This window comes from Gymnogyps californianus, chromosome Z, assembly GCF_018139145.2.
Source record: "Gymnogyps californianus isolate 813 chromosome Z, ASM1813914v2, whole genome shotgun sequence".
NCBI classification, from domain to species: domain Eukaryota; kingdom Metazoa; phylum Chordata; class Aves; order Accipitriformes; family Cathartidae; genus Gymnogyps; species Gymnogyps californianus.
Window position 1 is genome coordinate 63,594,061 of NC_059500.1, and position 25,806 is coordinate 63,619,866.

The window sequence follows — 25,806 nt, forward strand, 5'->3', positions numbered from 1 at the left end:
AATAAAATACCTTTTAATCAGTTGAATAATTGTCCCCTGTTAAAGAAATCAATTTAATAATCACTTTTTATTCAAAATCTTCCTGCTGTGAGACAGACTTATGTTTACCTTCATTTATTTCTATCCCACTTTTAACTTTTGCTTTAGAGCTTTCACACAAGCTTATATATATTTGAAATGGTAGTGCCATTGCAGAAATGGCACTTTTTACCTAAAATTCCTTGAAAGATCTGCCTTCTTGCCCTCAATAGAAAAACAAAACATACAGAATGTGTATTGTTTAGGAGTCTGTGTGTTCTTGCAGCTGTTTAAAGAAAAAAATTATTTTAGTTAGGCAATGAAATAGAAGTGTTAGGAAATTTGGATACACTGAGCTCACAGATGTTCCAAACCCTTCATTGGTATTGTGAGTATTTTGTGCTCCTGTGTCCTGATTTCGGCTGGATAGAGTTAATTTTCTTCTTAGTAGCTGGTATAGTGCTGTGTTGCTGGCTGGGGTTAAACCACGACAGGCTGATTTCATAATAAAGGCACTATGTATAATGGCACTATAAGCTGCAAAGGATGTTTTACTGTAGTATTCATGCTATCTTGCCCTTTCCAGTGTGTTTTTCAATATTTTTTTGTGAGTAGATCTCACAATGATCCCAAAGATATAATGAATAGGGAAAATGAAAGGCAAAGAGGAGCTTTGCGTTGTCCAAGATCACCCAGCAGGCTGGTGGCAGAACTCTCATTTGATGTCTTACGGATTAAGCTTTGTTAGCTTGAGATTGATGATGTCATGTAGTAGTAGCACATTTGAGGACACAGAAAAAGTATTCAGGCATAATCAAAAGAAATCAAATTTGGGAAGAAGTGTATGTGTTAGGATTTACTGACAGTGAATTGTTCTGAAAACTACAGCAAAAAGAAGATTAAATTGCTAAGCTCTCTTCAAGTTTGTTTAATACCATTTTCTGAATAGTTTTTTGGAAAAAAAAATTTGCTTTTCTACATTCAAACTGTGAAAGGTGAACACAAAATAAATAATATAGTCTGAGAGCGGCAGAAAGCTTGTAGTTCCAGGAATATGTGCAAAGTAACAATGAAACAATGAAATAAAACATGAAACCAAGGTCCATTCTCTTCCAGGCAATGTGTATCTCTGTCAAAATAGGCAATATATGTTTCTTTGATTAGTTCATTTAACAAAGAAAAAAAGGCCATGGGAATGCTGTCACTTCAGTAAAACATTAAAGCGGCAACCTCACTGCAACCTCGGGTCAATGGTAGATAATAGCAAGAAACAGGCTAGTGCAGAGAGTAGCACGTACCTGCTGTGACACCTGCGCCAGGCTGAAGTCTAATCAATAGCTGACATGTACTGAATATTTTCTCCTCTGCTGTCGTTAGATATAATTGAAAACTGGTGGGTGTCCTTCACATGAACACTGTTTTCAAAATGAGTACTTTAGATAGTTCAATACAAATACATATTACGATACTAACATTTTTCCATGTTTAAAAAATCATGTGAAAGACTCTCTGTTCATCTCATTCTTAAATGCTTTAGTAGTATTATTTAAGTTCCCATTAGTATGGCAAATGAGCCCAAGTAGTTACGAGCCATGGTCTCATGCACACCTTTCCTACTATGCTGTAAAACTAAAACTGCTCTTTGGTTTTATAGAGACACAACCAATTAGGGAAACAAAAGTCATCTTCCACTTCTGGCTGGACAAAATGTGCTCCATCCCATCAGATGGAGACATAATCTTGCTAATCCACACATCTGAGATTGCATACCACAACACATTAAGTCTAAAAATGGAGCCACATGCTCCAAAAAGACTCCATACGGTACCAAATGCAGCTGTTGGGCTGCTAAGCAACACGGGTTGCCATGTGCACGTCCTTCCAGCGCTGCCCACCCTGTGCTAGTTTCTAATTGATTGGAGACTCCCGTTCAAGGTCTTTGCACTGATTATCAAAGCCCTTTGTGGAAACGTCACAAACTACGTGAAAGAGCATCTTCTCTCTCCTCTTTCTTTCTCTCTCCTCACCCTTCAGCCTCTCATGATGGCAGTGTTCACTCGGAATGATAAGGCTGTTTACCACTCTTAATACCAAATACGATAACTAGAAGTGCTGGATCTAAACTGTGTAGTTCAAAGACATGAACGGCCACAGAAGTTGCACTGCTTGGCAGTGAGCAAAGAACTCATTTCTTTGATCTGGTTTTAAAATAGCAACTCTAATGCATGCAAATGTGCCCAAGCACACACATACACCTTAATCCCACCCCAGCGCTTTGTTTATTGGGATTAGACAAAATGCGTGCTTGAAATATTTGGGTAGTAATGAAATATTAGGGTTGGGTACTCAATAACAAAAGAGCCCTCAACTGCCTCAGCAGTGGGAGACAGGATAATGAGAGTCCAGCTCAGGAGAGATGGGGCCTGAGGAAGAAAACAATGAAATACCATGTTTCCTCAGTTACAGAGCTCATGGATACTCTAAATGCAGAGAAGCATAAGGCTTCCTGTATTCCTAATAGTGTTCTTTTTCTCTACCAAATTTCTCTTCCTTCAGACTTGTTCTTTGGTTATCAGCAATTTTAAAGTATATTTCTTGTGTGCCTTGGTTTTTCGCTTAGCAGTGGATTTCACCAGGTCTTTATTTCCCCATTATTATCAAGAAGCAATTACCTAGTGATAAATTTGTCAGAAGAGTGTTTATTACTTTCAAAATTCTTATGTCAATGGCATAAATCTTTTTCTCCTTTCTTTTTGCAGTTTTGACGTAGACAATGGTACATCATCGGGACGAAGTCCCTTGGATCCCATGACAAGCCCTGGATCAGGGCTAATTCTTCAGGCAAATTTTGTCCACAGTCAACGTAGGGAGTCTTTTCTTTACCGGTCAGACAGTGACTATGACCTGTCTCCAAAGTCTATGTCCAGGAACTCCTCCATTGCCAGTGATATGTAAGTACATTATAAAATACTTTTAGCCTATGTTTTGTCCTCTGTCTTAGGATTTTTCCAGACACAAGAAATTTCTTTAAAAAATCAAAGACCATAATCACTTCTGCTACTGAAGTAATGGTAATTGTTTGTTTATTTCTTTAATAAAGCTTGTACTTGTTTCTGCAGTTTTCTGAAAGTAAGGATATGAGGGTGTACTTGATGTGTTTATGCACTTTATTAGCTTTGACATAATAATGAAGACAGTCAATACTGGTGTATCAAAACACTAAGGAGAACTGATTTCCTGGCTATTAAGTTCTTTTCAAGAGAAGCGATATAAACTCAATTTCTGCTTCTTAATGTTCTTAAGAAAAAGATTCCATTTATTTGCACCAGGTATTTTTAGGTTTCTAGAGAAAAGATTTACCAGCTGGCAGAAATTAATAAATTCAAGAGAGGCAAAAATTATTTCAAATACCCTTTTAACTAAAAGGAAAAATTTTAACAAAAGGCCTTTGGAAAGTTATTCTATCCTCTCTCACTATTCTTCTGCGACGTGTGTATTTTCTGCTAGAGGATCATACTTTTCAAGTATGTGTAGACTCCAGGTTGCATGGGTAGTGGAAGTCAGATGCAAATCTCTTTTTATTTGTAAGACACTAAAAACATATTAAATGTCCTGGCTTCTAGTCACTTCTAAGTAGTAGAAATTAAGAATAACTAATTTTTTTTTGTTTGTTTGCCTTATCTGCTCCAAATTTCACTGCCAAGTAGGTGTTTATGGTTCAATTACAAATCACTAAAATAAAAGACCAGGCTTGTAAGAGTCCCCTAGTGAACGAGGAAGTCGAAAGCATTAAAAATCCAGCATTAATATAAATGCTGTTTTTTAATGAGGCAAAACCCAATCAATAACCTCTTTAAACAATAACAGAGTATGCACAACAAAGGAAAAAGGCTTTCATAATGAGTGACATTTCACCGGATATTCAACTTGCAGTCATTATAATTGAACACTCCTATTTTCAACTTACATATCATTTTTAGAGATGTTGATTAGCCCATCTAATTACAGCTCTCTTTCTATGTAAGTGTCAAGATGAGAAAAATTCATGCCTTTACAGAGGGTTTGTGTAAGGTCCATACCTCAGTTCAGCCCTGTAGATTGAAATACTTAGTAAGCTTTGTGCCTGGTGTGACCAATTTTGGTTCAGACAAAATGAGTAAGAAAAAGACCAATCCATCTTCCCTTGTCATAAGGAAAAACACATTTCGCTTGCAAATAGTGATCCCCTTCCAGCAAATCTTCCTCTGACAGATAACCTTTCTTTTAGATGGACAAGAGTCAAGCTTTTAGTGTGGCACCTGTGCCAGGATACCATTTGGAAAGATTTTTACGTTCAGGGGGGCAATCCAGGCAACTGTGTTGCTTAGATGAGTCATTTCAATTAAGAATTCAATTAGTGCTCCATCCTTGAAGTCATAATCCACTTCTGCATTTCCTAGAATTCTGGGTAATATTTCAGCACATGGCAGTAAATTGGAGAAACAATTGAATTACTGAAACACTTTTTCCTTTGGATATGTATATCTGTTCTTCCTTTCAAAATTTTCTTACAACACATCTGCGTATAAAATTTATTGGACCTCACATCTGGATAATTTGCACAGTCCCCTGTTACAGAGGACCTGTTGTACTAAGAAGGTAAATATTCCTGCCACTGTTTATGATGGGAGGACATTAGGAAATGTAAAAGGCAACTTGTTTTAACCATGGAATATTAATCATATATCAGTAAGCCTAATTATAATAAGCTTGATTATATCACAGAAATGAAGTAAAAGAAACCCAAGGAATGAAAGAGGGGAAAATTTAAAAAGATAAAATAGCGAGGAAAAAAAAAAGAAATAATACCACAAAGCTCTTTATATATAGGTTCAAGGAGAAACTGGATGTGCTCATGGAAAGGAAACCCATTGAAAATTATTAAAATAAAGAAACCACTCTGGTTCAGGACATTCCTAATCGAGGTGGAGGCTGGAAGAGTTGTCAGGGGAAGTATCGCACAAATTTTAGATTACTCCCAAATTATCCTATTTCCCTTTTGCATCTATGTACGTGCTTAATTTTAAGTATTGCATGTTTCTTAAGTATGAGCAAAATCTATTACAAAACATACACATCATTCAGGTAATGCAGGTGAATGAATTGTACATAACAGTTTAACCTAGAATCCCCTGATTCTTCAGTACTTGACTTACCAACCTCAATATTTCACTTTGTGAAGCAAAATAGGAAGCAAAAGGCATGCATCTGGTATTTTGAAGGAATATGACATAAGGATTTCTGGCATTTCCATTACTCTCAAATAGCGTGCTTACAATAATACATTCCACTTCAGTAGCAGCAGATGAAACAAAAACAAAACTTCAAGATTTTAGTCAAACATGGAGTGTCGTAATAAAAGACAGCCAGTGGATGGCAGTGCTAAAGTACTGAATTCATCATTCTGTCAGTATTTATTATTTGCACAGCCCCAGCCGAGGAAGGGAACACAGTTGTGCTCAGTTCTTTGCAAACCCAAGATGAAAAGATGGGCTCTGCCACAAACAACTTAAAGTCGAAGCATAAGATGATAACCAAGAGACTAATATAGTCAGATACCATCCCCAGGCGAAGGTACAACGTGAGTCCCTATGCCCAAAGTAGTAAACCTCACAAAGCAACCAAAGGGAGTTTCATTTAGTGAGTTGAGATGGAAAGTAACAGAAACAAGGGCAGAGAAGGGGGAAGTGGAAAGTTTTCTAAAATCAGAAAGACTAAAGTATATTTTAAAGTGAGGAGCCATATTAGCTACAGAAAAGAAGAAAAGACAGGATGAGTGCAAGCCTGCTCAGATGAGAGAAGGTTAGTGGGACAAATGTGGGTGCAGTTACAGCACTGAAAGAGACAGAAAAAGCAGCTGTATGGTAAGAAAGAAAAAACAAATAAAAAGGAGTGGTAGTCAGTAATATACTTTTTCAATTATCTCTTGGAAGAAATAGCATGGTCCTAGAGAGGAAAAAAAGCAGGACATGGAGATGATATGAGGAGATGAGAAAAAGCCATTCAAGGCTGTGAACTGGAGAGGCAGGTGGTTTAGACAGGAAGATGCACGGTCCAAGGCAGAAGAGCATAGATGCATTGTGAAGCCTGGCTATGGGATTTCCAGCAGAGAGATGAGGATGTGCAAGAGAAAGAGAACTGAATGAGTGAGCCAGTGAGGATGAGTGAGCCAATATGAGGAATTACAGGGCAGGATCTGTGATGAGAGACAGGAAAACAAATTTAAAGGGAAGGAGAATAGAGAACGGAAAATAAAAAAAGTCCCCAGCAGCACTGTTGCAACACAGAAAAAAAAGGGAACAGAAGCTAGCTGAAAGATGAGCAAAATCATCAGTGTTGTACTGGAAGAATTGTCAGGTTTACGTTTGAAGACATCAGTGAAGCAGGGGGCTTTGTGGGTGTCTTGCAGAGGTGGCCTGATTACTTAATACTCACCTGTTTGAACTGCTACTGCTGCTCAGAACTTGCAAATGCAGACAGAGGCAGAAGTGGTAACACTTTTTATGCCTTTCTTGCTAAGGGATCACTGCCCTGATTAACAGAGCAAGAGATCGAATTAGTAGAGAATCTCCGTTTTAGCAAAAACCAGGTCTCTAACCAAGTTAAAAAATGGATTCTTCAATGAAATCATTAGCACTCTCAAGAACACTAGAAAGAAGCCAATAAGCAGTCCAGTGGCTGGGGCAGAGTCTATGTTCTAACTGCTGCTCTAAAGGGAGAAAAGCATGTGTAGCCCCCCTGTGATCCTAAAGCAGCAGACCAGAGGGTAGCAGACCAGACCAGAGGACCAAGACACTGCCGGTACAGAAGTCTATCTGAGCTCCACTATGTCTTCTGAATGTATCTAGGGGAAAAGGTATGTGACAATATGCACTCCTTAAGTCCACCCTTGTCCCATTTCCACAAGGTCACAGAACACAGCTTGGATGCAAGATCCTGGTCTTTCCAGGACGTGGCCAACTGAACCTCACTCGGTAGAAAAGTAGCTGGTGTGGGGAGTTTTATGGGCTTCTTTAGAGAGGCTCAGCACTGTTTCCTCGATCAGGTGAAATATCACTATAAGCTCTAATTAGTATAATTACACAAAATTTGCTAATTTCTATTAAACCTTGCTTCCATCTTTTAAACATCAGAACCCAGCCAGGGAACACTGACTGTAGGGAACTGCAGGGTCATTGGCCTGGTGATCCGCTAAATGGCCAAATGGCCACCAGTACACCCATTCCCCAAACTGGCCAACTTACTGCTATTCTGCCAATACCGTCTGTAGATAGTAGCATCCCTCTGCTGCTGTCTGTGGTAAAAGAAATGTCAAGAGGATGCAATTTACTCCAGGATTTTCTCCCTGTAACTACAATATTATCCTGCCTTCTCCCAGAGGACATGCTGCTTTGTAGACTGTGTTTGAACGTATCTGTAAACCTTGGCTCCACGTTTACCAAAAAAAAAAAAACCCCACCCCTCTCTTTGAATAATAAAACCCAAATGTGGACTACTTTGGAAAAAAAAGAGCCTCTGTAGTCTGATAAACATGGATACTGACATACAGAGATTTGGGTTGTTTTGTCAGGATGAATTATCCACTTCTTCAATAGCTGGAGAAATAGTTGTGGGATTTTTCATTTGTGTGGGTATTTTTTTCCAAAGTAAAGCCAAAATAATCCATAATTTTGCAAAGAATAACGAATAACAGAATTATTCTGGCTGCAAAAATTGCCTTAAATGAAGGAAAATTCCAAGGTAGGGAGTTCCCTTAATTGTCAGTGACTGGCAGGTCTGGTCCTGACCTGAAGCTGCAAACAGGCTGAAATATCCCTTTAAGTGGCATGTGGAACAACTGCCAGAGAAGAGAATTTTTCAGGTAAACTCGCACATATGTTTCCCAGTTCTCAACAGTCTGCTCAGCTTTTTAAAAAATTGCATTCTATTCAATCTGGATCAGATTCATAAAGGCAAGGTACTTTGAAATAATGGCAGACAAAGATGGCAAACCTGGACAGTTAATAAGGTTCACCACGACTTTAATATGCCAATAAAATCATGAAATGGGGATATATTTTCTCATCCACAACAGGAAGCCAAATTACTAGTGATACAGCTTATTCTTCTGTTTCTGAGCCAGGAAGGCCTGGATTTATTAATAAAATGCTGTGAGTACACATCTGAAGTTACAGAGAAAAAAACCCTTTTCTCTGAAAGGTTCTGGCCAAGACGGTAGGAGAGCAGAAAAGACATGCAGTTACTGAGCAGAGTAATTGCACCTCCGTTTAACAAATTAGAAATAGTTGTCTTTCTTTCCAGATAAACTGCTGTTGAAATTCCTTATGATTTATTGGATCCTTTTCTTAGAATTTGTGATATTACTATATCACAGATATTATTGGCTGAAAAGAGCCAGTTAAACTTCAAAGTCCAGCCTGCTTTAAAAAAAGCTTTTAAAATGCATTTTCTATGTGTGTTTCAGCTTAGAAACAATTTTTAATGAAAAAATGTATTAAATTGCTTGAGACGTTTATTTGTCCATGGAAAGAAATGTACTTACATGGCTTTAGGAAAAATAGGCCAATATTTTGCTTCATTGGGTTTTGCTTTTTTGTTCTTAAGATGTTTTAAATTGAATAAATCTCCAGGTTGCAGCTTAAATTAAGCTAAGTAATTAGTAAGTCACTTGCAATCTTTTTTTGAGTTATAAACAGAAATGTTTTGAAAAAAGACCACTATGTCCTTTCCAGTTGCTTGGGACATTTTACAAATGGAATCCATAACAAACAACTCAGTAATATCCAGTTTGCTTAAATTTAAATAAGAAGTTTGCTCTAACTTCATTTGTTGATCAGGAAATCAGTTATGTTGTAAACGAAAAGATAATATTTTCACCATGAGAAGGCTTCTTTTGATCTGCTTTTTAATTCAGGAGATTCTAAGATGTTCTAATATGCCTTTATATGGTTGTTGAATCAGGATTTTTTTTATGGAATGCAAATTAATTTTATCTTACATTCAGACAATACAGAATCATTATTGGGTTTATGTCCGAATGCTAAAACCTAATCATTTTCCAGATATAACTCTCAGTTGTTAAACACATCACTTCCCCTTCAAACAGTTTTTTTTTTTTCCTTCTTCTGGAAAGAAAGGGTGTTTGAAACAAAATGGCAAGTTACTGCTCCTGTGCTAAACAAAGCAGACTGAATTCCTAAACCTCTTCAGTCAAAGGTGGCATGTTATTAAAAACATGGTACCAAAACTGATTCTTAGCTGGGATTTTAGCTACATCAAACACCACTCATCTCTGGGCTTGCGACACAGATCTGCATTGGAGGGGAGGGAGGATGAGTGTGTTTTGTGTGTGTGCACATGTGCACGCAATACTGAAGGATGGGAGCAGCGTGGAGAAAGGGAACCTTGTAAAGCGGGACTCAAATGTTTTTGGGGATGCCTCTTCGTCTGTTTTTCCAGCTCAGTGATCACCTACATGCACAGGCTGAATTTATTTCACAACCCAGAAGAACATTAGTTCTTGTTTCACCCCCCCAGGGCACAAACAATGCTCTGTATGCTTGCAATGGCGCTAATGCTGTGTTAGCTGTAGAGTTTGTTCCTTGAAAATGGACAATCTGAAATTCTGATGGTTTTGCCTTGTTTTTCTTGAGGTCTTCTTGTTTCTTCTTATATACATACATTTAGCGGCCTTTGAATTTGGTTAGGGGACCCTTTTTTCTAAACCTTGAAGCTGAGACAATCTTCCTGTGGCTAGCTGAGAGAAAGCTCGCTCAGGCTGGGAAGTTACCTTGCGCAGGTGCTGTTCTCAGCAGCTCTGCTCTCATTTCCTTTAGAGAGGATATCTTTCAGCCTGCATCAGTAGGAGATTCACATGGAAAGTCACGTATTCTTATTCTTCAGAAGTAACACAATCATACCAGTTCTCAACACTTAAGCATATGGGGCAGGGACAAGCAAGCAATAAAATGTCTGCTGCTTAAAAGCAGTTCAAGGTAATACATTTTATTTTCATTTGCAACAAGCTAAGGGTTTATATGTGTCAGCTAATGCAATCAAAATTGATTAATAGTAACTCATTAAGCTGCACTAACTTGATTGCTTCCAGTCATGTGTGCACACCCACTCACTAATTTTCTCTAACCTGAGCAGAAAACAAACCTATCCTTTAGTCACTGATGCTTGTTTGTTTTACAGCCTTGCTTAGAGCTAAATGATGATTTCTGTTGTATGAACAGTCCAACAATGGCACTGCTGAATTGGCCTGGACTCTTCTGATTGATTTCAGCTCTTTTCTGGTTCAAAGTCCTACATCCTCTGGCTTAATCCAGCCCCTCCTTCAACATACAAACCAAACCCCCACACTGCAGTAATGTCTTTTCCCTTGCCATTGCCTCAGTGACCCCCAGGCAGACTGCCTTCTGATTTTAGAAGGAAAACCAGCTACGCCAGTGAAACACTCTGGCAAGTCCATGCTCTGTTTCTCTTTAGAACTGAATGATTCTGTCACACTTAATGCAGGCCAATTGCTCAGTTGTCCACCATTCTTCTGTCATCTAAATGGTCTGCTATATTATGGTAGGATTAAAGCATTGAAGCTCGGTGGCTGTTAGGGGCAATATGATACAGGTGATTTCTTGAGTTGTCCTGTGCTTTCATATCTTGCATATCATGTTGGTATCCTTGTGTGATGGCCCACTTCATCAGTACCTACATGATTTCCTCAAGCAGATTACCCAAGTCAGGTGTGCGAGTGCAGTCTCTTTGGAAAATGTTTAAGCTTCCTGAGCAAGGAAGTAGCTGGGTCTGACACAAGAGGCCTTGATCTTCCTTGAACTCTTCCAAAGGTGCTATGATACTCTCATGGGAGATGGAAGAAGCCTGGTAGTGTTCCTATAGCATATTATATGGCATGGGGAAAAATAGTAATACTTCCCGTTCTTTGAGTTAGTCAGCTGATTCTGATTCCAGCCCATCAAGCAATCCTGAATGAAGCTTCTGGATTCGATGGGTCTTGGTTCAGATCACCATCACTGAGACGTAGTTAGCTGCCCTTGTCACCCAGAAAAGTCTCTTGTTTCTAGTCTGCTCAAAAGCACAGGCACTGTGATATGATGCAGGTGATGCACAGTAAGGTACACAGGTAACCAGATAATACTTCCTGATACTGTCTGGATTAAATCTCAAAATACTGATTTAAAAACACCTTGGTATTCACTGTTCCTTTCCAGTCCTTTAGTCTGTAACGGATATGATCATTCTGTCTTTCCAAGTCTTGAGAGAGCTCCGCACCTTGGGTGCTAATGCAGTTCAACTCGAAGTAAGATTGTAATTTGGGTAACCTGACACTGATGACCAACAGAGCAGACTCCAAGTATTCAAAGGCTTCTTTCAAACCTAACAAAGTGTATCTTCGGGAACTGAGATGCTAAAAAGGTGGCATGAAAAATTAATGTACTTTCTTGTACAAAATATCCATTATACCTGGAAAGCTCCAGGTATGTTAGTACATGGCATATCTTGGTGTGTATTAGCCATGTGTAATAATCCACATTTGTTTTGAGCTGTCTTTTGGATCTCTGATCATAAGGCGGCCAAGTATTGTTTTATTCATCAACATGCCATAGTGGAGTAACTTGATTTGTGCTCCATATGAAGTTAATCGGAGTGTTTGGAAACACATCTGAAGTATTTGCTAGTGAGATTTATGCTGGAGAAATGTTTTTTCCCTTTGGTGTGTCTTCCTAAGTCTAACTTGCTTAGTTAGGTAGTCCAAGGAGAACTACTATAACCAGCCTTTCTTTTGGCTAGGATAACAGACTTCTCAGGGACTGTGGCTTTTCTGAGCCAATCCTCTTTCATCTGGTTCAGCTCAATTGAAATTAAGTAGATTGAACTCTCCAGAACTCCCAGTATTACAGCAATCCTTTTGACTAATTAGGGCAAGCTCTGTTGCTGTATTAGAAAGAAGTATCAGGAGGACATAACTGCACAGTGTTATACAAAAATGTGGTGTTCAGAAACACTCAGACAATAGCTGACAAGAGTCTGCTTCATTCAGGGTCTAATTTCTGTCTACTGTGTCATAGAACAAGTGGTTTCAAGTAGCTCTTCGTAAAAATCCTTTAAGGTACATGTTCCGAGAAATAAAGAAGGGCTCTGGGAAAAACAACCCCCTCCTCTGTAGCTCATGACTCCATCAACAATTTCAGTTGCTTGCTCTCTCAACCCTAAATCCCAACCTGCCCACAGTGTCGTAGTCTCTAGCCCCTGCCTTAGCTGCCTGATCATCCCCAAAATGGCGCTCAGCCTTTCAATGACATGCAAATCACTGACAACCCACTGACTATCTGGGAAGAGCTGTAAGCCAGCTTCTGTCACACCCCATACTGTGGGCACCACATTGAGAGGTGCCTCTTAACCCCAGTCAGCCTTAGCTTTTAGAGCCAGGCCTGGGCTACCTCATATTAGGACTAGAAAATTATTTTCAAAGTCTTTAGAAATTGAGATAACATGACTTAAGCACTATTCCTGCAGAATAAACTGACTTGGAGCACTGTGATTTCTGACTCTGCAAGATCAGTATTGCGAACCAGCCCATTTGGATTCTCCAAATGCAGATGATGACGAAGTGCAAGCTGCATGGAGCAGCCAGCCACCCCTTCTGCTCGCTGTTCTTAGAGCACAGCTTCTGCGGACTAGTATCATTACATGATGTTTCCATTACTCTATCAGAGTGCAATCTAGAATCAGATTTCATTGCTGCTAAAATCTCAATCTGAGCAACGCGCATATTTTCAGCATACCTAGTTCATATGTTTCTTGTGTGTTTATTTGGCTTCACCTATAAAATGATATTGGGGCAGAAAAAAAAAAATCTTAGCAATTAGGATAAACGATCACCTTACTTTCTGTTCTCCATTTGTGGTTTTGCACGTGGAATATTTGTGTTCCAGCATATCTGCAAGCAAAACACGAATGTCTCATCTAAGCTGTATTTATAGCATGTTATTGGACAGTAAGTCTGAATCAGCCTTGTATACAGAAATGAGTGGATGTCATGTTTAATCCAAATTTAGATGTTTACACTGAAAAAGGAGGCTGCAATAGATTTTCTGGTTCAAATAGAAGACTACTTTCATGTTCTGCTTCTTTCCTATTCTGTATGTTGTGTGTAGACAGTATGGATTTTCCCTTGCTTTTATGTTTGCTATGTTTCTGTATTTAAAAAAAAAAAATGCACAAATACAACTCTGTAAAAATGGAGTCAGTTCTTGCGACAATGTGACAAAAGCCTTAGTTCTTGCTGTGGAGCACAGCTCAGGGATTCCAGACAGCCACTGTCCCCTAGGGCTTTTCAAAGTCTGTTGGCAGCTTTATTCTTTCAAATAGGCTATGTCCCAAGTTTGTAGCCAGAGAATCCAACACAGACTGTGCCAGCTGGATTTAAAGCCTGACTGGCATCCTCAGCCAGTACTTATCCTGGGCAGATAAGTGAGTTTTTCATTCAAATGGAGGAGTGTGGCAAACCAGTATGATCATGCTTTAAACTGGTACAAAGTGTCAAGATTCTTTCCACTAGTCTTATAATCTATGCTATAAAAATTGTATCAAGATTAACCAGGAATTTTATTTTGACTATATCTTGTCCATGAAAAGGTATGTGTCAAATTGGTGTAAATATGTTTTGTACATTTCCCCCCCTCTATTTAGACAGAGCTCTTATTTATCCTGTTTATGTCTCCTATCTGCAATACGTGTCCTCAAGATCACTCACTTGGTATTCTTCACGTGTGTCTAGAAAGTCTTAATCTGAGTTTACTATCGCCTTTACAAAGACAAACCTTATTCAGGACCTTCCCTGCGAAGCTCCACACTGGCAAATGCAGACTCACATTTCTAGAGGTCTCTAAGGTCTGGGACTCACTTCTCCTTAGCGGATATCTCGACTTTTTTCTGACCACATTAAAAAAACACCCTCTCTTTTTTAACTGTATCCTAGGAGGTCTGCAGAATGTCTCTCTAGCTACTCCTCTTATTAGATGATTATATTAAATTATCCCAACTTAATTAAGAAATAAAGGTTATACAGTCACCCTGTTCTATCCTTGTGTTAATCTTCCTGCCTGCTTCTCTGTCTGTCCATGTATGCATCTCTAAGTTCCTTTTTAGTGGGGGCAAAGCTAATTACTGTCCTGTAATAGGGATAGAAGAGACAAATTAATGCCAATCTTGAGGAAAGCAAACAGAATTTTTGTACTTTTTTATTTGGCAACAGTCAGCTGAAGATGTTCATCTAACTTCCGACTTAGCATAGAACTTCTATCTCTTCTCCAGGGTGGGGACCACCATATGTTATAAGGGGTGAGTTCAAGTATGTCCCATAGGAAAGGTTAGGAGGCAAAACTCAGAAAATTTGCAGAAGGCCAGGCTTCATGACTTCAACTTGGTAAATAACTTGCAATGCGTTACATAATCTTTGGTCTGCTAATGGAAATTTGGCTTGTGTCTTATGTCACAGCAATTCATCTCATGTGGACTGTTGTGTGCTTTAGCAGTCTTTTTTGGTGGTGGTGGATTTGATCTTTTTAAATTTGGGGCTATGAGAAAATTATTCTGCTTTCAAATCTGTCTTTCCTTTGAAAAATGAAGATGTGAAGAAGTATGCCAGGCATTCTAGTTAATGGAGTCTAACACTGATGTGAACAATTTCTTCTAACCTTAAAGGTTAACAGCTCTGTCTATATTTTGAAGCTTTTGATTTATTGCACAGGGTTTACACTCCCTCTTCTGTATATAGATGTGAGGCACTATCCTGTCCACAATCCAGACAGAATCATCTATCAGCTTCTGTATCATCTGAAAAGAAAACAGCAGGGCACTCATACATTGTAGTGTTTACTACGCCGTAGTATACTGTGGATCAATGGCACTTTGATTGAATCATATGTTCTTGCTCTTCGGTACAAAAAATAACACAGCCGCTTTAGACGTTTCTGCTCCCTTTTTGAGCATTCTCACTTTTTCCAGATTTCCTGACCCAATGTGGATTAAAGATTACTCACCACACTATGCAATTGCTTTTCTGTTCAAGTGGGTCTGGTGCGTGCTAAACTGCTTTGAGAAAGCTGTGGATATCTGTACTTTCAGTATCGCGCTTTCACCAAAATACTGATAATATCTGGAATTGTTACTCTTGACACAAGGGGCATTTGAAAAGTGAAAGTTAAATCCTGGGTTTATTTCAGTGCATTAAATTAATATTTAATAATGCCTCCTGTAAAAAATAACAAGCTACAGTATTTTATTGGTTTTCTCCAATGAAATGCAGTCCAGCAAGAACTCAAGTAGAATGAAGTTTGAAAATTAGAGGAGTGGGGTCATGCTATTTTGTAGAAAAGAAAAAAAACTCCAGGGCAGAAAGCCCAGAAACATGTACTTGTTGCCTCTTAGGAATGCCTCAGCATTCAAGGGGTGGCAAACAGGGGCACTGAGTGGGAAGAAGAGCAAGAAAGTACCACCTTCAGTAAGGAAGTCCACAAGAGATTTTGAGAAGAAGGACCATCCTATTTTCATAGTTCTGCCAATCTGCACTTTGACAGTTAATAGCTATGTTGTAGCAGTTGCCTGGGAATTTGAAACACTGATGAATATTTTATGCATTTGTGTCATATGTTGGGCATTCAGATTGTTTGCCACTGACAGATGCTTGTGATGCAAGAAAGAACTAGCCCCACTCTATCTGGCTTATTTACAGGTAGAAACAATTTAATATTTTTCTTCTTTGTCCAATGCTGCTGCTACATGTAAAATTTTTCATCTCCAGGATTCCACCCCTTCATCATTTCCAAATGTGGGAATTAGACTAGATCAGTAAAAATGGGTTTGCATATTGATTTTAAATACAGTTTCTGTGCAGAATTTGATCGCTCAGAAAACACACTCATTTCTTAGAATTTGCTCAACCCTTTCTTTGTTTGCTTTTTGCCTAAACAACCTGAGTAACAGATAAAGTGTGTAGGCATGAGGGAGACTGGCAAGTAATTTACTTGAGGCTTTAGGCTCTTCCATCTTTGCAGAAGTCATTCAGATGACTAACGTAGGATTCCTTGCTCTACACAGCTGTGCCTCTTTTAAGTGTCAAAACAGAAAAGAAAATGGAGTAGCTATATGCAAATAGTCAAAATATTCTTCATAAAAGGGAAGAAATGAACAGATTTTTCTGAGGAGCAGGTAAGCTAGCTGTCACACAGCAGATAATACCATTTCACAGAATTTGAAGACAAAGAGCCTAATTTTTCTGTAAGTGAGGTAGTGTACATATTCACACTATGGCTGTTTAAGTGGAGAACAGGACAGAAAAGGAAAAGATGGATGTGGCTTATCTTCTGCTGAAGCCTTTGTGTAGCTGTGTAACTTATTAAGTAATCCTGATCAGAAATGATAGTCTAGGGCATTTCCTGATGTTTTCATGACCCAATGAAAACGTGAAGAGGTACTAAACCCAGCTGGTCATTAACTCCCCTGTTCATGCCCTGGGCTGATTCATGATGTCTATAACAACCAATTGGATTTGGCTTCATTGGGCAATTAGAGCCTCTGAGTGCCTCCCATGGTGCCATGTTTCTTCTGGTTTGCTGTGAGGATCAGGCTTACATGCTTTCCAGCCAGGCTGGGACTGTGGTTTCACCTGAAGCAACACCTTATTCCAACTACTCCTGCAAAGACCTTGTTAAAAGTGCAGACTTCTTCCACAAGGTCTGTAAAAATCCATTTCTCTATTTCAACTAACAGGAATAAAAGAGATGGTAAAAAAACCAGCTACACAGGTATTAAGCACTATGATAATTTTGAATATTGGGGAGTTTTGTTTCATCCTTACAGGCTCTCTGGTTGTACTTACTGCTTTTTTATTAGGTTCTTGCAATACCTGCAAAAACATTACTGTCTTGTGGACAGTATACAAGTTATAAGAATGATGTTGTGGCAACTCAAATGCCAATCATATTTCTTCATTTATCAGAAAGCCTTTTTCTGATCAGATTTTCGTGGACTTGAAATCCATTGTTAAATACTCATATTTTATGCTTAAACTTAAATAACATTGAAATACCACCAAAGCAATGGTAATTTATGCTGAAAGCTGCAACTTGTAACTCATCACGATAAATGCACTGCAGGAAAATACAAGAGACTTACAAATGGCGTCATACTGGATTTTTGTCTTTGGAAAATTTATTTTCATCTTGATTGCTGTGATATACTAGATATGGTAACTGAAAACTCCAAGTTTTCTGTGTCCCCATGGTCCCCTGGAGAGGTCTGACTCCATATCGTCAGTGCTACAGATGCTACTCTTAAGCTCAACAGCCCTTCAGCCTACTTATATTTACAAGACTGTATTTTTTGGAAACCGTTTCAAGTGGCAGCTTCCGGTGCTGATGCGAAGCAATCCCTCTTTCCCTTCCTCCCTTCTCCCCTACAGTGCGTCATCCCGGCACCTTGCCCATACGTCACCCAGTGGTGTGGGTGAGGTTGCCACAGCAACAGCACACGCTCGGTCACACTCCCTATGGCTACAGAAGTGTGAGTCAGTTTGAAAGTTTTACTAGGTTTTTATTTGTCTGCGATGCGCTGCCCAGCCATCTGCAGTTACTCGCCTGTCCAGTGCTCACAAACCTGCTGGTAACCCTTAATGGGGTCGCTTTCGGTGTGTTCACCTCCATCCTTTGGGATGAAATCTCTGCAGATCGGTCCTGGGCGGTCGGTCACCTGCCCAACCCTCAGCGCAGAAACCAGCTGGTTCATCAGCCATCCCACAGACATGCCAGGCAGTTGGGCAATAACTAAGTTCATATTTACTTTCCAAAGAATGTGTAAAGCAGCAGTGGTGAGTAACTGCAGAAGAATAAAACTGGAGTTACCTATAGTGCATTGTAAAACCTGGTTTTCTTTCTGTTAAAGCAGTGAGATAAGTTTTGAGTAATACCTAACTTACAACTCTGCTCATTTTTTCAGACATGGAGATGACTTGATTGTGACACCATTTGCTCAGGTAGGCACAATTTTGCCATATTTCTCACACAATCTTGCAATTTAAAAGGCCAAATCAGTTGTTTTCCGTTGCTAATATTATATATGTTTGCTTGAAACGGGAAAAAACTGTCAAAACAGAAAGTCATAAACCTCCCACTCTTGGTATCTGTACCTCTCTTTTTTAATGCTTTTTGATTATCTGAAAAGTTGAAGTGCAACAACACGATAAACACCTTTGATCTCTTTTCAAATACTGTAGCAGACAGTCATGATGAAGACAAATCTGTGCTCTCTGTTATTCTCCTGCTTTTTATAATTACAATTTCTCCTTTTGAACATCTTTTATGCATTCAATACAAGGTAGTTTTTAGATGCAAGATAAGTTTATGCAGAATACTTATGTTCCTTTACAAAACCATCTCTTATTTGTTTGATTTACCCATTCAGATGCTGTTTTATAAAATACCAGCTCAAAATTCTATATAATTTAGATCAAAACACCACAATTTTTAGCGGTAGAGCTGTCTGATCATGTATGAAAAGTTAACATTGATATTCCTGGAACTCATGAGGATAGGTTTTACCCTGTAATAGATAGGAATGAAAATTAATTCAGTGTAACTGCATGGGGAAAAAATAAATCTGGAAGTCATATGTGATTGAAGGTAAATGGAAAGAGAAAGGTTGAGTCACACAGCAGTCTCAAATAAGAATAAAGTGTCCAACTTGAGTCTGAATATGCAGGTTGTTTTGGTCTAATGATAAGCTGTTAAAACAATATTAATAGGTTATTATATATTTAATTGTATTGTAAACAGATACAGTGTTGACACTGGCTGATCAAATCCTTAATATGAAGAATACCTTCATCTTTTATTAGCAGAGAAAAGATTAAGCCAGGGCCTTTTCTAAGAATACTTTAAGATCTCTCAAACAGTAAATATACTTCAAAAATAATGGAACAGAAGAAATTACAGGAAAAACAAGGGAAAAAAAAAGTAGAACCACTTCTGGTTTTAGTTCCTCAGGAAACATAAAAACCCTAACCCTTGAGCACAGAAGAAATACAAATTGTATGGTGGTCAAGCAATCAAATAATATTTACTATATTGAGTTCATGTTCATTGTCATCTGAATTTTTATTACTAATTATGCCACGTAGATAAGACAGGTTATAGTATGCCTAGAAAAACAGCAAATATTACACCCCATATATCGATATTTTTTTCCTGGGACAAAACACCCTATTTGTTTTAAGGGAGGTTTCGTATTCTTGTTGGCGTTGATGGACATGCTTCAGCAATTGGAGCAGGAGCAGTTGAATGTTATTTCTGCTTGCACCAAGGTGCCGTAATTGATTATTTGAGAGCTTTTAGTATTTCAGTGCAAACCCCTGTTAGCAGTGGTTTAAATCAACCTGTTTTCATTTGCATTGAACAGGAGAAAGAGCACTCACAGGGTAAATTATCACATGTCACATTCCCTGACACAGGGGGAATTGAGATGCAGTTGAGAGAGTGTGCCTAATAGAGGGGAAGTGACATCTCATTAGACTCTTAGGAAAAATGTAGCCCTTATCTAAAAATTATTTGAATACGCAAAACCCCGTCTCCCAGTGGGGCCTGTTCACAGACCGCATATGCAGCTAACCACAGGGCCCGTCCCTCTGAGTTACATTAGCAGTACTAGGACCTCACTCAGAACTTCAGAAACTGGATCCCATGTGCCAGTACAATGTCTACACATTGTACAAACTACCCTTTTAATATCTTCCTAGAGCAATATTTTATCATGTAGATGCATTTTTGTGTTGCAAACAGCAAAAGCACCTTTTTAATCCATTTGGGGCTTCCTGGTGGCAGTAGATCATGGCATGTGGAACACATGTTCCAGTTATTTCAAACCATCTGTATTTTCTTCAGTTGATCAGGCTTGTTTCATCCGATCATGAGCCTCCTGGTGGTAATAGTTCCAATTTTAGCATTTCAATTTCTATTCAGCACATCACCATGGTAGTGCGGCTGCATTTGTTAACTGGAGGCAGGGTGGCATGCTGTGTCCCCCACTTAGAATCTGGCCCCAGGACAAGATAATCTACTGTTTTTACCAGAATGGAATTTTGTAAGCTAAAATTAAAAAAGCTATCAGCATATTATTAGTTGCACTTCCCTATATTGTAATATACAGCAACTGCTGTAATTTAATTATTAGTAGAATTTCGCTTTTCAAAATAAAATCATTTGAGTGATTTGAAATTTAAGGATAAATTCTGTAGACTTTTTATCATCAAAACAGTTTGATTTTTTAATTCACTTGCAACTGTTTGTATATAATTTGATTTTGAACATATTATTATTTACTTAGGTATTAAACCTAAAGAGGTTTGCAGGTGACTGGTTGCTTTTCGCGAACAAATCTAACTCTAGAAACATTAAGCACAAGAGGAACCTCTGTGGACAAAGAAACTGTCACTTAAAGCAAATTATAATGAAAAATTGAAATACTATTTTACGTACTTATACTATAATAGACTTATAAATATTAATACCTTTATACAATAAATCAAGTTGTTCAGCTGCACTGTAGCCAATGGCCAAAGTTTTTGTTTTCGCTTCTACATTCATTGCTATGTATGTGGGGATGCCTTGCACTTGCAGAAACTGTCAAAATATGTGCATGTATGCTGAAGCAGCTGGGATGATGGGCAGATACTGGACATTTCACCCCTGGACCTACAAAAGAGTTCTCTTCACCTGCCAGAAGAACAAATAGAAGGACATTCAAGGCAAACTGTCAAGTCTCTGCTTTCTGAGAAAGGAGAGATTCATAATACCTCAGACAGCGGAAAAATCTGGTCAATGTGCATCGTGGTGGGCATGGTAGAGAGACTCCCTCGCAGCGAGCTCGTGAGGGACCCGAGCGTGGGTCCAGCGAGGCTCATTAGTCTCCACTCGTAACTGGCCCTGAGCAACCTTGCAGCTCTACACACTTCTTTCCCCAGCACCCCAGGTGCTAAATGTCCTGTTATTTCAGATCCAACACGTACCTCAGCTAGGTTCATGTTTTCACGTGGCATCGTGCCTAGCCTACTAACCTTTCTGAAACTCAGCCCTGCGCAGCAGATACGGAGTCGTTCATTGCAGTCCAGCAGAGGCAGAGCTAATAAGCATGGCTGTACCTGACGTCACTCACCAAGGAGTCACTTAGGTGCCTTTATACGTGCTCCCAATTCTCAGTGCACCTGAATATACAGCCAATTTCAGTCCAGTACGTCTTATTGAGTAGGAACTTGCAGCCAGGAAAACCTACTACATTTTTTCATGGCCTGAGACAGCTCTGGGAGCCACATAGATATGTTTCTCTGATAATACTAGCACATACAAGCTGTCTCACCATCCTGGCACACATAAACTGAACCCAGGTATACTGACCGAAGAGAACTGAAAATGGACTTCAGTCACTAAAATGTGTGTCTTACCTTAACAGGCCCAACTTTTGTCCATTTATGCTTTCCTTCTCCTTCCACCTTCAACTCATCCTTTCCTTTTACAATATTTTCATACTTCAGCAGTTTTTCTTTGTATTTTATGTATTGATTTTTGAACTTTTGAACTCCAAGATCATCTTTCCCCTTCTGCTCAGTTCATGCCTGATTTCCATCTGTGTATATCCAACATCTAAATACAACATTTGTTAGTGTCCACTGTACCCTGGGCATGCAAATTTGATGGCATAGATAATTATTTTTATTCCATGCTGAATGTAAAATATGTGAGTTTGCCTCCTGATCTTTGGAAAGGAAAACATAATGAAATTAATACTCATTAGGCAACAAATGTATTTTTATTTTTATTATCTTTACTCACTTGGGAATTACACAATAGCTTCAACACTGCCAGTCATTATCATCTCCTGAATATTTTCTGTCTGTTACAAGCTTTCACTAAATCCTTCTTTTCTCTTCAGCCTCCTACCCGCTTCCCACCTCAAGTATAAATTTAAGGGGCTATGAAAAGAGAGTTGTATCCTCCTTGACTCAGACCTCTGGAACCCAAATCCCCATTCCTGCCTTTGTTATTCCTAAGACAGGTTCACCAGGGAACCAGCCCAGTCTGGGCTGAGAAACAGCTATGGACAACTCCTGCAAAGACACACCAGTGATTACTCTTGCTGCTTCCTCCCATTCCCAGTCTGATTCCAAACAACTCATGGTTCCTCTCTGACATCAGCTGAACTGCCTCTCCCTAGTCAGAGGTGCATCTTATTATCCTTACATGGTACAAAATTTGTTGCATTTATCCAACTGCCTTCAGAAAAGAGTGCCTACGCCACTTATAACAAGAAGACACTTCTCTACTGCCTCCACTAGCTGCTGTCTTGCATGAAATTAAGTCCAGAAAGGAAGTAGTTAATTTATGTTGTCTTTCCCAATGTGCAAAGCTTGTCAGAGCCTGCAGACATTTCCCACCTGCTCAGGTGATACCTTCCTCTTACTCAGGCCTTCTGCACTAAGTCCCCAAATCAACTGCGCCCCTTAAAGGAGCCACTTTTATTTTTCCTGGCAGTCTAGACAATCTCATTCCCTTTGTCCTTTGAGGTTTGTGGGGGCTGAACTGCAAATGGAAGATTCTGTAATCATTTCTTATGCATGAAGTATTAGGCTTGAATGGGCTATTATCTTCCAAACACAAATGCTTTTATGGTCATTTTAAAGAACTAAGTAGTATTCTGTGAAAAACTTTCCTCCTCTTCACGTAAGTCTGCCTTTAAACAAATAATGAGTTGTTTATAAGGAAAAAGAAAGAAATAAACTATTGCCCTTGTATTACAGACATGTTACTGTTAAATATCAGTGAAAGGCTTCAGACAAACCAACCCTGGAAACCTTTTACAGTTGTTCTGCAATGTCCTTTCCTTTTTCTTTCAGCACAGTGGACCGGAGATAAATCAGGCTCACCTGTGCAGAAATTTAGACTGAAACCATTTTGTTTGTTCCAGGTGCTGGCCAGCCTGCGTACTGTACGGAATAACTTTGCTGCATTAACCAATTTACAAGATCGGGCACCCAGCAAGTGAGTGTCAATTTTTGGCCACTGAACTTTTTACAGTGATGGTTTTTAAATGTAAACTAAGAATAACAATTAGATGTTACAGATTTCAGTCTGTGCCACTAAACCTGCATAAAACCTGTGGACGAGTAATGAGTTTATTAATCCCTTGAAGATGCTATACTTGATAGCTGAGACAACAGCCCCCTTGCCTACTAATTGCTCTTGCATTGCTGTCCTTGCATAAACTTGGAGTGGTTTTGTGCAATTTATATGATTTTCAATAAATTAGTCATATGTCAAAGATCATTCAAAGATGATCATTCAGGCAGAGTCTGAGTCTTGCAAATGAACCAAATGAGCAGACAGCTACACTCATTGTCAGCTACCTGTGCATGATCTGAACCTAGAACTCCGCCTAACTCATCCAAGATAATGACATCCCACTTATCCATAGTAGTTCCTGATTATAAATGAGACATTATAAACATGATCTTTCTCCAATCGTGTTGCAGCGTCACAGTTAACATTAGCGTTAGTTGCACTGGCAAATTTTGTAGCGGAGTCATTTCCCCCACCCAAAATGTGCGTCTCTAGAACTTAGAAGTAATCAGCATTCCAAAGACAGCTGCCTACCATTGCGTATGCAGGGCCACTGAAAGATATTTCCAGCCTCCTTGGTTGGAATATGCAGACCCTCTGTGGCCCCTGCTTGCTGTCATCCACACACCCCTACGCAGCTGTGTCAGACCAGCAACTTCTAGCTTTCTTCAATGAGCAAAGCAATCCACTGAGCTGTTTGCCCTAAAGATTATTGGGAAAAGTATATGCAAAATAATGTGTGAAATGTATATGCAAAATAATAGAGTGAAAAATCATTAAAAAAAAAAAAGTATTTCAAGTCAGAGAACGTGGGAAGTGCAAGCCATGTTAGAAGAATGATAACTATGTATATAAATCAAACTTCAAGCTAGGTATAAGCTCTAGGTATGATTAGGCAGGTTTTTAATGAACTTGTAAATTCCTAAAATATTCCTCTCTTGGAGTTCCCAATCTGCAGAGGGGTTTCAGGGTCAGTTGTGAACTCCCTTCTACACTAGAAAGAAATATCTGTTCTAAATGAACTTTTTATTTGGCAATGCCAGTGTAGTCCAGTCCCAAATAATTTCCCAAGGAAATGTATTTTCTGTTACATTGTTCAAGGATTCAGTCATCTGTGAGTTTATCAGGCTTATACCTTTTTTTTCCCTTCTTTTAAACAGACGATCACCAATGTGTAATCAACCATCTATTAACAAAGCAACTATAACAGGTAAGAAGAATTAATGTGACTAAAATTCCTCTGTGAAACCATCATGGGTTTCTAAATTTAATAATTATTTATAAAAATGTCTCACTGAAAACTGCATTTTATAATAATAACCTTATATTGTTTCATATCTTTGTATCTGTTTTATTAAAGAGGATTTGAGTCATGTGGTGACTCAAATTGGTGACTTTTGGTGTTGTATCATGTTAGCTTTCTGATTTCTGTTGTCTTATCCTGGTTTTAATTTCTTTCCCAAAATTTTTTTCCCCCCTTATATACCAGTGTGTGAGCGTGTCATGATTACCTTCATTAGTAACTTTTTGCAATTATATGTGGTATAAAGAACAGGTATGAGGAATGCATCGATTTTTCATTTGGGACATGGAGTTCTGTAGCTATATTGAGGCAAAGTCTTTGCATTACAAGTCCTTAGGCAATGAGGAGAAATTTTCAAAACTGCCTTTTCTGATTTAGGATGGTAAATTCTATTTCTATAACATTTGTAGGTGCATAAGAGAAAAATAATTCCTTTGTAAAAGACACTGTTATTTCTAAAGAAACATTAACTTAAAAACAGGACTGGTATTGTAAGTTACGTGAACACTTTTGAAAATTTTACCCTGTGGTACTTTTGGTTATTATTATGGCAACTTGGTCTTGTACATCTGTATGGGAACATACTTTATTTGACCTCATATTTTTTGCATCATGTGTTCTTACACTGTAATTTTCCAGGTATATACATTCTCTATGGTGTGTTCGCAGAGTGAAAGAGCATTTGCTTTGCCTCTTGATGAAAGTATACAGACACTTACTAAACAGGCAATTTATCATTTAAACCAAAAACTTAATGTTTCCAGAATGTTCAAAATAGCTCTTATCTTTTTAATTGTATAATAGATTTGTAACTCAAGGAAGAAATGGTACTTCAGCTCTTTTGAGGAGAAGTGTGGCTTTGTCATGTTCAATAGTTTCTGTCTTTAGGCTCTGGAACATGTTAACATTGTTAGTTTTTTTTCATCTAGCCTCACAGAATATCTGTATTTACCTCTAAAAGACCCCATCTTGGCAGTTCTGTACAATTTTATTCTCCTAGGAATTCATCATGTAATCTGAGCATTTGTGTGTAGGAAACAGAGGGTTAAATCTTTAAATCTATTCTATAAACAGAAAAGCATCCTTAGTTAAGAATGTTCTGCCATCATACTTAAATTCTTGGTAATTAAATAAATAGGAAGGGGAGACAGATAAATGCTTAGATCAATTATAATCATAATCCTTTGTTAATGTATTCCTTTAAGATATAATTTTGGGAGTTGGTTTCAAATTACTCTCCATGAGACACTTCAGTTATTG

The 25,806-nt window shown here is 38.6% G+C and overlaps 1 protein-coding gene across 4 annotated transcripts in view; it reads left to right on the forward strand.

Moving 5' to 3' along the window:
• The window catches only part of PDE4D (phosphodiesterase 4D), a 406,899-nt gene that overhangs the window by 278,084 nt on the left and 103,009 nt on the right, over positions 1 to 25,806 (forward strand). For all 4 annotated transcript variants that reach the window (XM_050912860.1, XM_050912861.1, XM_050912862.1 and 1 more), the window contains exons 2-5: positions 2,778 to 2,969; positions 18,076 to 18,112; positions 23,092 to 23,165; positions 24,404 to 24,453. In XM_050912860.1, the coding sequence (XP_050768817.1) occupies positions 2,778 to 2,969; positions 18,076 to 18,112; positions 23,092 to 23,165; positions 24,404 to 24,453 (353 nt within the window). The remainder of the gene's footprint in view (positions 1 to 2,777; positions 2,970 to 18,075; positions 18,113 to 23,091; positions 23,166 to 24,403; positions 24,454 to 25,806) is intronic.